Raw genomic sequence first — 15,646 nt, forward strand, 5'->3', positions numbered from 1 at the left:
TCAATTTGTGTCTATTTTTATCAACTGTTTTAAAGGGTTGTTTTGAAAACACTGACAAAATTGCCTCAACTATGACCTCAACGGATATAATAGTAGTTATACAATCACCAGAACAGTAAAAATTAATATATAAATGAGACGAGATACGTTAATTACACTTAAAGAATTATTGTCAGTTTGATTCAAGTTAAAAAAATACACAGTAATCAAAAAGTAAAAGGAAATTTTGTAAAATGAAATAAAACAATAAAAATATATTTGAAGAATAGGTAGATGTGTGACTACCTTATCAAAACGGGCCTCGGCTTATTTATTATTTTTTTTAAAGCAACCTGTACAACCTCCCAAAAGACAACAAAAAAATTCATGGGCATCAACAAATGGCAGAAAACAAAAACTCGATCAACAAAACGGTTATGTACAATTGCAGATCCAAGGAACATTAAAGCCCACTCTTCCCTGTTTTTTTTGTCTACAGGGTGAGTAAAAAAAAAAAGAAACCCAAATGTCGGGACCATTGTTTTAGTGAAGCTCTGCGTGTAACACTTTCAAACTCTAGGATATAAAAGCCCAATGCATAAGCTTTTTTTTAGTACAAGAATCATTCAAATCTCTTGTGTACTTTTCAAGTTACGGATTTTTAAACACAACCGCCGTTTAAGGTTCTGTCCACGGATCACAAAAAGTTCAGTGTTCTTTCAGCAAAACGAAAACAAATCACATAAGGATGTGTGTGAATTGTTTTTGTTTGGCTGAAAGAGCGCACACTTTTTTTTGTGAACTGTGGACAGAACTTTAAAACGGTGGTTGTATTTAAAATTCCGTAACTTCAAAAGTACATGAGTGATCTGAATGATTCTTGTACTAAAAGGAAGCTTATGAATTGGGTTTTCATATCCTAGATTTTGAAAGTGCTGCATGCAGAACTTCACTAAAACAATGGTCCCGACAGTTGGGTTTCGTTTTTTTGACTCACCCTGTATAAGCTTCCCCCCTTCCAATTAAAGAAATGTAGTCCGGGATGCTGATTCATGTCAAGATGTTTTCATAACAAACCCAACAAGGAACGGAATGAAGAGTAATTTCTAAAACGCGATAGGTATATACGCCATTTTGTTCCATTCTTAGAATCCTGCTCTCTCCTTGCCATGCTTAAACACAACACAAGATTACAATAAGGCGAAAAATACTGGATTTTTTTAATTCTTTAAAGTTTCATATCCGTCTTAAATGTTCACCTTTTTGTAAATAAACTCTTCAAATATTTGCTCCCATTTATGTGCTTAAAGTTGGTCACAATGGTGTGCCTCATCTTAGGCCTGCTGTAATTTTACGTAGAAATTATGGTCTAAGTCTCGGACGTATATCAATGTTTAAAACTCACCTTAAGCCTTTGATGTAAATTAAGACAAATATGTACACACACACTGAAATGTGTATCCTTGTGGAGACATTTCTTTGTTCTCGTGCAGTAAAGGATTCGAGTTTGAAAGAGTAGTTTCAAAATGCTCGTATTCTAACCAGAATTAATTTCCTTGGCTGAAATTCGGACTTAATATCTCTTTTTTAAAACTCTTCCATTTGCGACTGATCAACCCACCTTTGAAATTCCTAGTTTTTAAAATCTATTTCTATATCTATTTCTTGAAAACCTTGTGGATACGTATTCATCTATAGAAATTGACATGTGGAGACATATACAATCTTTTTTTCCCTATTGTGTGCATGTCTCCAGAAGGGAACGGTGTATCAGATCAAAAATAGGAATACATAACACGTATACATGTATAGGCCCTTTATATGGGTTAGAATATGAGTATGCGTTTGTAGATATTGGTAAAAACATATTTGAAAAAAATAGTAAGACTCTATAATAATCACAATTCATTATATAAAGATATGATTATATAATGCATTTGTACAAACAAATGTGTAAAAGGTAGAAATTACTAACAAACAGTCCCAAATAGTAGCCCAGGAAGATAATAATGTAATGAAAAACACTGAGTATATATAGCAAGCTTGATTTGACTCTTGTACACAAATATAATTTCAAAGCCTGCGTCTTCCACTTACATTGTATTTGAAAATGTAAAAAGGTCTCTTTTGCCTTGGTTCCCCACTATCCATCCATTCATCTTTAGCCTCGATGCTACCTTCTTTATGGTCAGTTGCCATCCAGCTCTGGGCGAATCTTCATGTTCATGTATCGCTCAGTTTGCGGTAGCATTAGCATGTATGCCTGTTGGAGAACGAACATTTTGTGAAGTTGAAATAACAGCAAAGGGCATTTGCACACAGATGACACCCATTTTAGCGCGGCTTATTGTATATAGTCAGGCAGCTAAGTGAGTGGATGTTGACATTCCAGACAAAAGCACCAATTTTTTCATACATGCTCCTCATAACCTTAGCTTTGAATTTTTGATAAGAACCACCTTATCCAATTGCATTATGGCGGTCATCTTGGGTTTTGAAAGATGGCGGCCATTGAAAAACTATATTCAGCTATATCTCATCTTCTAAGCCATTTGACACTATCCCAAATGGTAGAGTGGCATTTCTTGGCCCTGAAAATGTATGTTTAGACACCAAATTTGAATCCTTACTGGCTTAGAAGATGAGATAAAGGTAGGAATAGTTTTTTCAATGGCCACCATCTTTAAAAATCCAAGTTGGCCGCTATAATGTAATTGGATAAGATGGGTGCTATCAGATGAATGCAAAATTTGGTGCTTTTGTCCGGAATGTCCAAATCCATTCCAAAACCTGGCCTAAGCTGCCTGACTAATATCGCAATTGCGAAGCAAACCGGACGCCATTACATACAGTCATGAGCCATTAGCCGCGAAATGCAAAACGCTACAAAATACCGTTTATAAAAAGTTACGTCCACAATCAGTCAAGTTCAGAAATGTCCACTTAGACACTCACATTTTCATTTTGGCTGTCAGCCATACTTGTCAGGCGAGTCACTAGTTTCTTGAAATCAGGTCGGTTGGCCGGGTCTTCCTGCCAGCACGTCAACATCAGCCTGTACCTGCAAAACAACATTTTGGATACCGATTACATCACTATATCCGAGTATTTCAATTTTTTTTTGTTCTTTAGAAATATCACGAAAGTACCGACTATCGTGCCACCATTAATTATGGAGTGTCATGGCCTAGCGGTTAAGAGCACCGGACGCATGCTCTGGTGTTTCAGAGGCAACAGTGAGGTGGGTTCGAGCCCGCCGGGTGGACACTTATGCCCTTAAGCAAGACACTTAACCATTATTGCTTCGTCCTTCGGATGGGACGTCAAGCCGTAGGTCCCGTGTGTTGTGTAATCCAATGCACGTAAAAGAACCCAGTGACACTTGTCGCCAAGAGAGAAGAGGTTTGCCCAGGTGTTTCTGGCCTCCTGTTAAAACTCCCCTGCGGAGTATTTAGGAGAAAAACCAACCAAGATATACTCTGTATCCTTAAACCATGAAACGACAATGTGAGATAATAAAGAGACTTGGTGAAAAATGTTGATCTGTTGTACGTCTTACATTTCATCATCACAGTTGCTGGGTTTGGGCATCCGGTATCGATTCTTCAACTTCGACACTATGTGTTTAGCTTTGGTGTCCTCGTGATAAGGAGTGGCTCCTATATAGATAGATTGGAAAACAAACATAAAACGAGAGCCCTACCTCACGATAGAGTCAAAGATATGTAATGTTCGTAAACCTGTGATTAAATTTAAATGTAGTTTTGACAATTTTGTTGATAACTTCTGATATGGAAATTATTGACGAAGCCACTGAAGCAAAATACTTACCGTGACCCCATCATCCCCAATACCTTTAACAACAGTATACGCACAATTGAACATAGAAAATAAACTTCATTTAACGAAATTAATATTCATAGCCTACCTAGTGTCGCGATTTCCCACAAGACGATTCCGAAGGACCACCTGGCAATTAAGAACAAAATATGCAACTGGCTATCATCACGGGGTCTCAGGACGAGAGAGATGTATTTATAGTATTTAGGCCCTAAATTAACAATGAAGCTGTTGAAGATTTTCTTTTATTTGGTGATTCCTTTTTTGTGCCAGTAGATAGCAGTAAGCCAATGAGCAAACTTTTCTCAAAGATGCTTTCGATGAGCACATTTTTGGGTTCACGATTTGAATAGAAAATCCCTACACTGAACAGTGTCTTCCTGAAATGACATCACAGCAACAGTGCCCTCAGTTGTCCGGAAAAGCATGGACATTTAAAAATGTTTAAAGATGTGCACTTCTCAAAAAAATCAACAAAAAGGGATGTCAAAAAGTTTTTAAAAATTTTAAGAGGAGTAGAAAGTTGCACAAAATGTGTTCCTAAGAAAAATTCATTCCACGGACCCTTTTAAACCGGTACAACCAGTCAACGGGTTTCCATGAGTAAAAACAATTCATTTCTTATCACAGTCGTCTTAATCCATGATCTTTAAGCCAAAGCTTTTAAGGGCAACTTTCAACAACAACAAAATGCCCAGAGAAAAAAAAAACCGGCCGTCTTAAAAAAAAACCACTCAGTGTCAATAACGTCACTGAACATACCAGGCAGCGAATTTCCATTAAAACGAACCCCTTTTCCTCAGTTGTCCTGGTCCTTTACCTTTTTACCAATTAACCAATAAAACGGGTTTTTTTTCCTTTAACAAGTTTTATCATAAAATAGGCTACTACAGAGAATGGGCCATCCTCAAAAATTAGTAAGCGAAGCCCACGTGGTCGATGGGTATACTACAGGGTGAGTAAAACAACACGAAACCCAAATGTCGGGACTATTGTTTCAGTGAAGTTCTTCATGTAGCACTTTCAAAATCTAGGATATGAAAGCCCAATTTATAAACTTTCTTTTAGTACAAAAATCCTTCAAATCACTAATGTACTTTTCAAGTTACGGATTTTAAACACAACCACTTTTTTAAAGTTCTGTCCACGGATCACAAAAAGGTGTGCGTTCTTTCAGCCAAACGAAAACAATTAACACACATCCCTATGTGATTTGTTTTCGTTTTGCCGAAAGAACACTGCACTTTTTTGTAATCCGTGGACAGAACCTTAAAACGATGGTTGTGTTTAACTTGAAAAGTACATAAGTGATTTGAATGATTCTTGTACTGCAACAAAGTTTATGAATTGGGCTTTCATATCATATATTTTGAGAGTGCTACATGCAGAACTTCACTAAAACAATAGTCCCGACATTTGGGTTTCGGGTTTTTTTTTACTCACCCTGTATAAGTACTATTCCATTTGATAGGGACAAAAACCGAGCTGTGCAAGACTGAGTTGTGCAAGTAGCGGTATCGACATTCTACCTTTGTGTTCTATATAACTCATCAGATTCTACAGTGTCAAACCAACCAACCCTTGCAGAATACACATCCGTTTGGTGAAATACTTACACGCTACTCTGTGATGTGTATGTCTTGGACGTGAGCGATTCAGGAGACAGCCAGCGAGTAGCGACACGGCTCTATCAAAAGGAACAATAAGTTCGGAGAAATCATAACAAACTGCAGGCTAGGCCTACTTATTTTTGGAATAAAGCTCCACTTTAGAGTCAACATTAAACACACAAAAAAACTGAGGACCTTGGGTCATGACATGCACACCATGTGACAGCTTGTAACTGATATGTTGACAAATTGCACGACTCATTTAAATGATTTAAGTCTACCTCTGGCAGCGGGATGTAAGCGTCTTCTTTTCGCGCCAAACCACAATCGGAAATCTTGGCAACCAGGTCCGTACTGAGGAGGATGTTTCTAGCTGCTAAAGCGCGGTGAATCACCTGCAAAAAAGAGAGTTGTATAGGGAACACAACCCAACCAAATTGACATTTTACATATCATAATTAATGCATTAACAATGAGGTCTTAGGTTTTTTCTCAGCTTGTGGAGGGCAGCCGCATTAGGCAAATGCGATTGGAAGAGATCGATAGCATCGTAGTTAAAAACTTGCATAAGCTTGCATCTGTTGAAGTTCACTCAACCAAAAAAGAAAGTCCCCCTTAATACTTTTTTGTCTAACTCAAAACTACTGGGCACATCTTGCTCAAATCATACGACTGATCGGTACAGAAAATCCTTAGCAATCCAGCCATACTCTTTGTTTGGCCCAAAACAGTGATATTGATAAAGAAATTATGACAAATGGTACCGAAAAAAAGTTCCACTTTCGTATGCGTGCAAGGTGAGTGTGAACCACAACTTGCTCGTATATACAAAAGTGCAACTGTTTTCGGTATTTGCCATAAAGTGCATAAATTCATACACTTTATCACTGTTTTGGGCCAAATAAAGAGTATGGCTGGATTGCTAAGGAATTTCTGTACTGATTAGTTGTTATTTGAGCGAGAGGTGCTCAGTAGTTTTTGAGTTAGACAAAAAAGTATTGGAAGGGGAGACTTTCTTTTCTGGTTGAGTGTATAGTTGTTGCTAAGAGAGCTTAATACGCCCCTTTTAACTTTTTAAGTGCTCCATATCCATTTCGCTTATTTGTTTGATGAATCTTACTTACCCCACATGCAGTAATGTGTTGCATTCCTTTGGCAACATCCAAAGCAAACTGGAGAAGCTCCTGCGGCGAGAGAGGTAGCTGGGTGTTGCCAGTGGATCTGGCCGCTCGCAGATACGAACGGAGATCGCCTTTTGGTAGGTACTTCGTGGCCACGTACATAATTTCTACCAAGATATGAAATAATCACTTAACATAAATGGATCAACTGAATTTTACTGGAAACTGGAGTGTACACTGAATAGACAAGATTCTGCCGTTTTCTTGAGTATTTCATGACAAATACATGACAGTTTGAGGGACACGCGTCTGTTGCAATCAAGTCCTTTAATTTATGTTTGACATCTTGGACAAGAGGTAACAAACACGTTAATCTTAAAAAAACAAAGGTGTTGTTTATTCCTAACAGTCTTGAATACATTAATAGCACACAGCCTATGATTTATAACAGTACATTGAGAAAAAAGGGCTCGTTTCATTAAGAATTGTCGACCACTGTGATGTGGGCTATGACGTTTTGAACACCCGAGGGGCGCATAGCCCCGAGGGTGTTTTGTTATACCTCTGTCTTGGATTCTTTGGATTTCGATGTAAAAATCACGAAAACAAACGGCAGTTAACACAGCAATCATGACAATCTAACAGCAACTCACACATGTTGCCTGCTCGAAACAGCCGATCGTCTGCTAGTTCGCTGCTACCACTCATGTGTGAAACATGCTGAAAATATCGTGGGTACCAACGATACAGCGTTTCACACCATCCGAACAAAGTCATAGCACACTCCCTGTGGGATATCACGTACGTGATATCCCATATGGAGTGTGCCATGACTTTTTATAAACTTAACACGTGATCGTTCTAGGCCAATGAGATTATAGTATGCAAGACAGAAGTATAACAATTCAATTTAATTACTGTAACATGTCATGTTTATGTTGAAAGAATATCAAATCGTTTCCAGTATTACAACAAGTCAATAATTGAATTCAAACATTCAAGATGATTGTTGTGTTAAAATGTTTACCGGCATGTTGGCATGCACCGAGAAGGTTCACAACATTCGGGTGCCTTCCAATTTGAGTCAGAGCTCGAAATTCCACCATGAAGGTTTTTCGTTCGTTTGTTGGGGCATTATCTGGTGGAAAGATAGAATATGAATATTTGTTAGATTTTTAATCATTTATGGGTTCAATGCTGTTTTGGAACATTTAAACTGTCGAACTGTCCAGCGATTTGCGGACTGAAATGTTTGGTATCCTGACTTTTACTTTGCATAACACAACGAAATAATTTCAAACACAATTTTAAGAATATATGGACATGCCAAAGTTTATGTCCTCTGAGCGGACGAAGTGGTTGACAAAAGGACATTTCAAAACACCACTGCGTTTTATTCAAAAGAGTAGTAAAAAGTAGAGTTAAGTCTGTTACGAGCCAATGTGGCCCATCAGGCCGGCGTTTATCCCCGGTTTCAGTAGCATGAAACGACTGAGAACATTTCTAGTCCATCGCAGGTAACTCTCCAGCTTATGCCGGTACCCGTTTATACTATGGGTGGAGAGAGGCAAGTGGGGTGAAGTGGCTTTCCCAAGGACACAACATATGGCCAGCAGCTGGATTCGAACCCCTGACCCTCCGATCATGGGTCACGAACCCTAACCACCAGGCTACACTCCCCACCAAAATAGTAATATCATAATAAATTATGTACTTAGACCGTACCTTCAAGTTTCTTGATGGCGGCATTAGAAAACTCTCCCTCTATCTTCACCACACCGTCGAGAACTTCACCAAAGGCAAAGTATCCATCACCCAAGACCTTATCACCGATCATCATATTCGGCCATGGAATGGTCCAGTCTTTAGCCCAAGATGGCAGGCCAATATCCTCGTATGTTGACACCGAGCCGTCACCAACCGCTGTGTTGGGTGCTGGCCGGTCATCACCTGAGGAATGGGCCTCGTCCTCTTGTGCTACTCTATTTTCGTAGGCATTCTGCAAAACATGAAATATGATATATCACGAAATGATGGAATTATGATATTTCAAGATGGGCAGAATGGAAAAAAAGATATACATGTAGAAAGTAGAAAACATATAATGTGCTACACAAAGTGCTTTTTCGGGGGTGTCAACTCTTGCCCCCCCCCCTCCTCGCTACGCCCAAGGTCAATTGGTCGGGCTTGTCATTGCAATATACAATATGAAATGCTTGCAGTGTAAATTTAGGTAAAGGGACGAACCTGAGTTCACAGGAACTGAGTGCCAATCTCTCTTTCGTTTAGCGATTGGGCCAGCTAGACTCATATGCTGCTGTGGGGGGGATCGCCACACCTCCTCCACAGCGAGTCTGTAACCTTCCCAGCATTGAATAATGCTGGTACCCATTTAACACCTGGGTTGAGAGGAGTAATTGAGGTAAAACGCCTTACTCAAGGGCACGAAACGCCTGGCCCCGGCGGGGCTCGAACCCACAATCTTACGTTCATGAATCCTGTGCTCCACCGCTAGACCACACGTGCCCACAACTGTGGTAAACATGATCGACTATTACTTTCAGAAAAAAAACCTTAGTGGATTTTTTAAAATATGTGACGCACAAGATGGTATCGTATGTATGTCCACAATGGCTTACCAACTGGAGTCTTTCAGCGGGTGTCTTAGGCTTTGGGGTCCGATGCCTTCTTCGCTTGCAGAAGCAGAATGCGACGATAGCAACAATTGCTACAATCACACAGACAGACGCCCCACAGGCAGCTATCACAACAGTGTTTGATATACCTGCAATGTTCACAGTTGGAAAGGGAGACGGAAAATTATCATAAATAACTGAAATTGAAATGCCTGGTGAGCTTATAGCACAAACGCCTGACGATAGGCCTATACAACAACGAACTAATCAACTCAAGACTGTTACACGCATCAAAAAATATAAGACTTCAATCGAACAATATGCACATAAAATACACGTAAAAACAGTTTCAACGACAAACCAATCATAAAAACTTTGAAATAATATAGCGTTTAGGCTAGGACCAAGACGGATTTTGTTTGTAGCCGAAACGAGGCATTTCATGTTTGTTTTTATAGAGGAAACACATATTATGATAGGGCTATATACTGTGACAAAATGGACCAATAAAAAAGCTTAATCGAAATATTTATCAGGTGTATCAAAAATATCTGCAGTTTCATGTGTATTTTTGGGGGGGATTTTGAAACATTTCCTAACGACCTTACCTGTATTCGATGGCTTCTCTGTTACTTTAGGTTCCTTCGTGGCAAAATCTGCTTCAGCGGTTGTTGACGACCTCGTGACAAAATCTGCCTCAGTTGGCGGCTCATCGTCGCGAGTTACTCCTATAATATCACAGATAATGAACATAATATGAACTTTTTAGGGCATCGCTCAACCCCCCCCCCTTCTCCAAAGATATTAGGCTAATGTGACCTAAACCGAATGCACTTGTCTGATGGATGTTTTCTTACACAAAGATGAAAAACTGATACTTAAAAAAAAATCAACGGAATATTTGCCCGAACCTTGCACTCTTGTGGTCAGTGCTGGTACAGTAGGCCTAGTTACCGATGATGTAGGCACCAACGTTGAAGATGGTATTGACACTGTTGTTGAAGATTCTGTGGTGGTAGGACCTTCAGTAGTTGGAGGAGGTGTTGTTAGAGGATAAATCAACTGTGATACAGGACTGAAAGACCCGGAACCTCCTGGTCCATCTCTTACAGCTTGCACACTAAACTGGTATTGAGTGCTTGGTTCCAGTGGTTGGACTACAAAGCTATATGCGGCCTGTGACTGGTCTGTGACTGATATCTCACCAGCCAATGTCCATGATGCACTAGTTGAAATCATGGTGTAAATGATGTATTTGATGATTGGTCCATCTCCAGAGTCATCCACGTGTGAGTCCCATGCCTGCCAGCTGACAGTCACCGATCCTGGCCCAGCAACGACTGCAGGAGTCTGGCTTAGATATGGGGGACCTGTAATACAATCATATTCATACCTGTCACTGTACTGCATTTGGTCATGCTTGTATAAGGCAATTTTTTAGCCGATCAAATAAAGCACAAATTAAGAAATCACCGTTAGGGAAATGTTGAGTTTGTTTGTATAGTTCAAGGCTGTATAAGGGTGTTTAAAAAGAAGACAAGCAATAGAAATGTGCAGACAATACACAGTGGCAATATGAATGTTCAATCTGGATAAGTCAAACCTCAAGGGAACAAGTTCAAAATTTCAAAGCAGAGTTTTGAGTTAAGCAGGGTTGTATATCATTGTTATACTGCTGAAGGGAATGGATTCTTTGTTTGACTTATCAGTTGTTTTGAGTTATCAGAGTTTGACTGAGCGAGATTTCACTGTAAAACTCTTTACCAAAAAAAGATGCACTCAGAGTTGTGAATACAGCTTGACTGTTATGAGTTAGATAGCAGGTGGCCAACTGGTTGTTAATCAGTCCAGATACTGTGAACGTGTTGTTGAGCACCATGCCTTCAGTCACAGTCCCTGTTCGTGGGAACGATGAGCTTCCGGCTACCACGGAAATTGAGTCTGCCGAAAGAACGTCTCCTGACGTAGCTGCACAACTGAATGTCGCATCCTTGCCTTGGTTGGACATCGTCAACATTTGAAATTCAATGATACCTGTTGATCGTGAAAAGAACCATGTCATGATCACTACCAATAACACCATTCAGTCTTTTTGAACACCAATCATTGACAGTTTATAATTCCGGCCTTCTGTGGGAAACAAAGGACACAGACTTTCAGAATTTTTGTTTTGGAATTTTACTTTGGAAATAACACAGAGATTTTAAAGAACACTTTTATTATTATTTCGTTCTTATTTATATTTACATTGAAAATAAATGAAGACGATTCCGATTTGGGACTGGGTCAAAACATATTTGACATCGTGCCTACATTTTAAATCCCTGCTCTTGCTCTTAGTTCTGTAGACGGATATCAGTGAAAAACAGCCTCCCCCCTCCAGGAAAAGGAGAGAAAAAAAGAGGTGTGAAGACATATTTGCTATTAATTTAACACGCATTTAACGAAATGGGCGTCTGCAGGGGTATTAATGGGGGGGGGGGGCAAATGTCCCCATCCACCCTCGAAAAAACATGATAAGTCGAGAATATGCTAGAGAAAGTATACAAGGATTTGGTGGGGGATGTGATCCCCCCCCCCAAGAAAAAAATCCTGGCGACACCCATGTATATGCTTCTTACAAAATTCTTTAAAAAAAATGTACGTGTATAACTTTCCATTGATATATTTATGGCCTTCACTGACGGTTAAATTTCTGCTGCTGACACCAGTAAAACCGGTTAAATCTGGGGATTTATCAATTTTGTCACAGCTGGATCGAACAACGGACGGGCTTTCCCGGTTGCCCAGAAAGAGATAGGTATACATGTATATAGGCCTACTTACCTGTCTGACAGTTGTTGGCGTTCATATCTGACTTGAATCCATCAGCACAGACTCCATTCGATCCACTGCAGTAACCACTGTCTCTCACGCAGGCAGCGTTGGTAGCACAGTGACAATCAAGCAGACAATCTAGTCCATAGAAGCCAATCGGACATGTGCCTGAAATACAAATTTTGAAAGAAGACAGAGATTCATTGGTTGACGAAGCTGAACAAAATGCAGGACGTGCGGTAGACGATCTAACGTGTTGACTGTGATGTCGCCATTCCTCATTTTGACTTAGCAAAGTTGCTGAAATTTCCAAGTGCCTGGCAAGATGTTCTTTCTGGACCACCCCCCCCCCCCCCAATTGCTAAACACAGCCTGCATACAATTGTTGATTAAAGTATCCCCCCTGAAAAAAAACTACCACATTCGGAATGATTGATGAAATGAAAAGATTGAGATGTCCATCTCCAAAACAGATTGGTGACCCTAGCTCCTTTCTTCGTCAAATCCCGAGCATACTTGTTTGTAATACAATTTCCATTCACTATTTTTATGTTATTGTTTCCCAGTTTCACAATACAAACATTAATTAATAAGGCATTCTCAGCCGAGAGCACTGTGACTACGATACAAATTAAGGATGTGATTTCGAGGTAAGTGAAAAAAAGTTACTGGTTTAGTATAAGTCAAAGGTTATCTTTGTAAATTTCATTCGCACTTATTTGCTCATATACTGCGAGACTTCATGATCCTCATACCGACCATACCTAGGACAGGAGTAGTGAGTGCTGCGGTTGAAGATTCTGCAAGTGTAGGGCCTTCAGTAGCTGGAGGAGATGTTGTTAGAGGATAAATCGACTGTGATGCAGGACTGAAAGATCCCTGGCCTCCTGGTCCATCTCTTACAGCAGCCACGCTGAACTGGTATTGAGTGCTTGGATCCAGCGGTTGGACTACAAAACTGTAAGCAGTCTGTGACTGGTCTGTGACTGGTATCTCATCAGCCATTGTCCATGATGCACTAGTTGAACTCATGTAGTACACGATGTATCTGATGATTGGTCCATCTCCAGAGTCATCCACGTGTGATCCCCATGCCTGCCAGCTGACAGTCACTGATCCTGGCCCAGCAACTACTACAGGAGGCTGGCTTAGATATGGGGGAACTGTTAATACAATCGAATATAAAACATGATTGGTAACTGACGTTGCATTTGGTCATATGAAAAGCCATGTCGCAAAGTTGGCTAAAATATGTGGGGCATTTTGGGGCCTAATTAATCCCAGGCGCACTCTAACTTATTGGCTTTTAAAAAAAGGAAAATATCATTTCTATTGTGACACCAAATTCCAGGCAGCTTCAACTTTAAATGATTAAAATACAATACATCCGATAATTAGGCGACTAAATGTGAGGTTGAACATTTGCTCACTTCTGCAGTGTAAATTTGTACTAAGTTAGGCATTGAACATTATACATAGTTAAAAAATAAATCAGAAAGACTAAAGACTAAATAAGAAAGATCACTCTTACCAAAAAGGGACACAGTTAGATAGGTCCACACGGGATTACTGTTATGTAGAAGATAGCAGTAGACGTTTTGACCGTCAAGCAGTCCAGACGCGGTGAATGTGTTGTTGAGCACCATCCCTTCCGTCACGGTTGCTATCCGTGAGAATTCTGCTGAGCTATTGCTTGCTTCTGCTGCTAGGACAAGTGTATTTACTGGAAGAGCGTCGCCCGACGTAGCTGCACAACTGAATGTCACATCTTGGCCTTGGTTGGGCATCGTCAACATTTGGAATTCAATGACACCTTTTTGATAACCAAAATACCATAACTGCATCAGTAGGTTTCGTCGACCTCAGAGTGTCCAACTTGCACGACTTTTTAAACGTAAATTGGTCTGTATTCCACCTCCACTAGGCCTACTGTAAGTAATTATGCTCAAAGAGGATTTATTCATTTTTTCATGACTTATGTTCGACGTGCATCGAATGTATTATAAATATGATAGTAAAAGTTAAGACAACTGATTTTTATAACCGACTTCAGGTATTGCAAACGTCTTTTCAGATTTCAATGCAGAGCAATGGCCAGAACCAGAGCTGGGAAAGAAAGAAAATCAAAAACATGAAATGCCAGAATTGCTTCGAAATATGAAATACTTCTTTATAAAATGTGGCACGGTACACAAATTGTTATTGCCCATGAGTGCAATGGTAAGAATAATTTCATGAGGTGCCAGATGGAATGTTCCATAATGGGACATCCAATCTGTCACCTCATGAAATTATTCTTTCCATTGCACGAATGCGAAACAAACATTATTTGTTTTATATACAACACCTGAATTAATCATCATCTAATTGGTCAGAGCCACAGACAGTGTGACCGTGAAATGGAACTTCTATGTACCGTGGAATAAAACTTATATTTCTGCAGTGCCGCCGGCCGTGGCTTGGGACGAATAATTCAATGACACGTGATGACTGAACGGCCAATCAGAGGACGGGGATTTATTCAGGATTTGTATAATAAATCACAATTCATCGTTCATTAATTTGGTTCACTTCTTTCAGATTTTCGGTACCTGTCTGACAGTTGTTTGCATTTTTATCGGACTGGAATGCATGAGCAGCACATGTTCCATTCGATCCACTGCAGTAGCCGCTGTCTTTCTCGCAGGCAGCGTTGTTGTCACAGTGACAATCAATCAGACAATCTGGTCCAAATTTCCCAGTCGGGCACGTGCCTGCAACAACATGGAATTTTTGACAGTAAGACAATGATTAATGTAACACAAGCCAATTATGGCAGGCCTAGTAAAGCTGGGCCATAAGCGCGCAAAATTCTATGTCATCGATTCAGCATGGCGGTTCACTTGAAGTCTTTTCACGCGCCTGGCTTACACAATTTGCCGGGTTATTTAGCCCATTCATTGGTGTTGTACGGGGTAATCCTTTTTCAAACTTTTGGACCAAGGTGGGATTTTCTCCAGTGACAGTCGGCGGGGGAGAGTGCCAGTGAGTCAGTCACATGGGCGTCGTGAGGGGGGGGGGGGGGGCATGGGGAGTGGTGCTTGCCCCCCCCCCCCCCTCCCTGGAAAAGCAATCCCCCACCCCACCCCCCCCACCCCCCCCAAAAAAAAGAGGAGGGAAAAAAAGGAAAAGAAAAAAAGAAGGAAAAGAAGTGCGAAGTCATATTGCTGTTAATTTAATGGGTGGGGGGGGGGGGGCAAATGTCCCTACCCACCGTCCTCGAAATATGATAAATCGAGAATATGCTGGAAAAGTACAGGGATTTCAGGGGGAAAATGTGCTTTGCCCCCTCTAGAAAAACTCCTGGCGACGCCCATGGAGGCTCAGTGTGTCAGTGACTCAATGTGTAATTAAATCAGCTCAGGTGCAAAAACTGACCCCTTTGGAACCAGTAGAAAAAGTATAGCTCACTGGCTTAGAACCCTAACCCCATACGGTGTTATACTATACAGTACGTCCCAAAATACCAGCAACTTTGTTTTGCGAGGCTCTGGCGTCGGCGCGGAAACACGTACCGCCATTATTGTTATACCATTTTAAAGCTTGGAATCTCAACTTTTATCCCTGGCGAGTATATTGGTTTGATGTTATTGATGTTGGTTTG

The 15,646-nt window shown here is 40.3% G+C and overlaps 1 protein-coding gene across 1 annotated transcript; it reads right to left on the minus strand.

Moving 5' to 3' along the window:
- Positions 1 to 2,167: 2,167 nt before the first annotated feature.
- Positions 2,168 to 15,563, minus strand: LOC119736627 (tyrosine-protein kinase receptor Tie-1-like). The gene is made up of 18 exons (XM_038210641.1): positions 15,488 to 15,563; positions 14,595 to 14,756; positions 13,535 to 13,816; positions 12,768 to 13,166; positions 12,013 to 12,171; positions 10,951 to 11,220; positions 10,098 to 10,556; positions 9,795 to 9,914; positions 9,190 to 9,335; positions 8,276 to 8,549; positions 7,578 to 7,688; positions 6,554 to 6,717; positions 5,711 to 5,824; positions 5,436 to 5,506; positions 3,908 to 3,948; positions 3,539 to 3,638; positions 2,935 to 3,040; positions 2,168 to 2,242 (listed from the first exon to the last, which is right to left on the minus strand). Exons 1-18 carry the CDS (start codon positions 15,561 to 15,563, stop codon positions 2,168 to 2,170), a joined length of 3,129 nt encoding a protein of 1,042 aa, XP_038066569.1.
- Between the last annotated feature and the right edge of the window lie 83 nt (positions 15,564 to 15,646).

The sequence above is a fragment of the Patiria miniata genome, unplaced genomic scaffold (assembly GCF_015706575.1).
Source record: "Patiria miniata isolate m_02_andy unplaced genomic scaffold, ASM1570657v1 HiC_scaffold_3, whole genome shotgun sequence".
Classification (NCBI taxonomy): Eukaryota; Metazoa; Echinodermata; class Asteroidea; order Valvatida; family Asterinidae; genus Patiria; species Patiria miniata.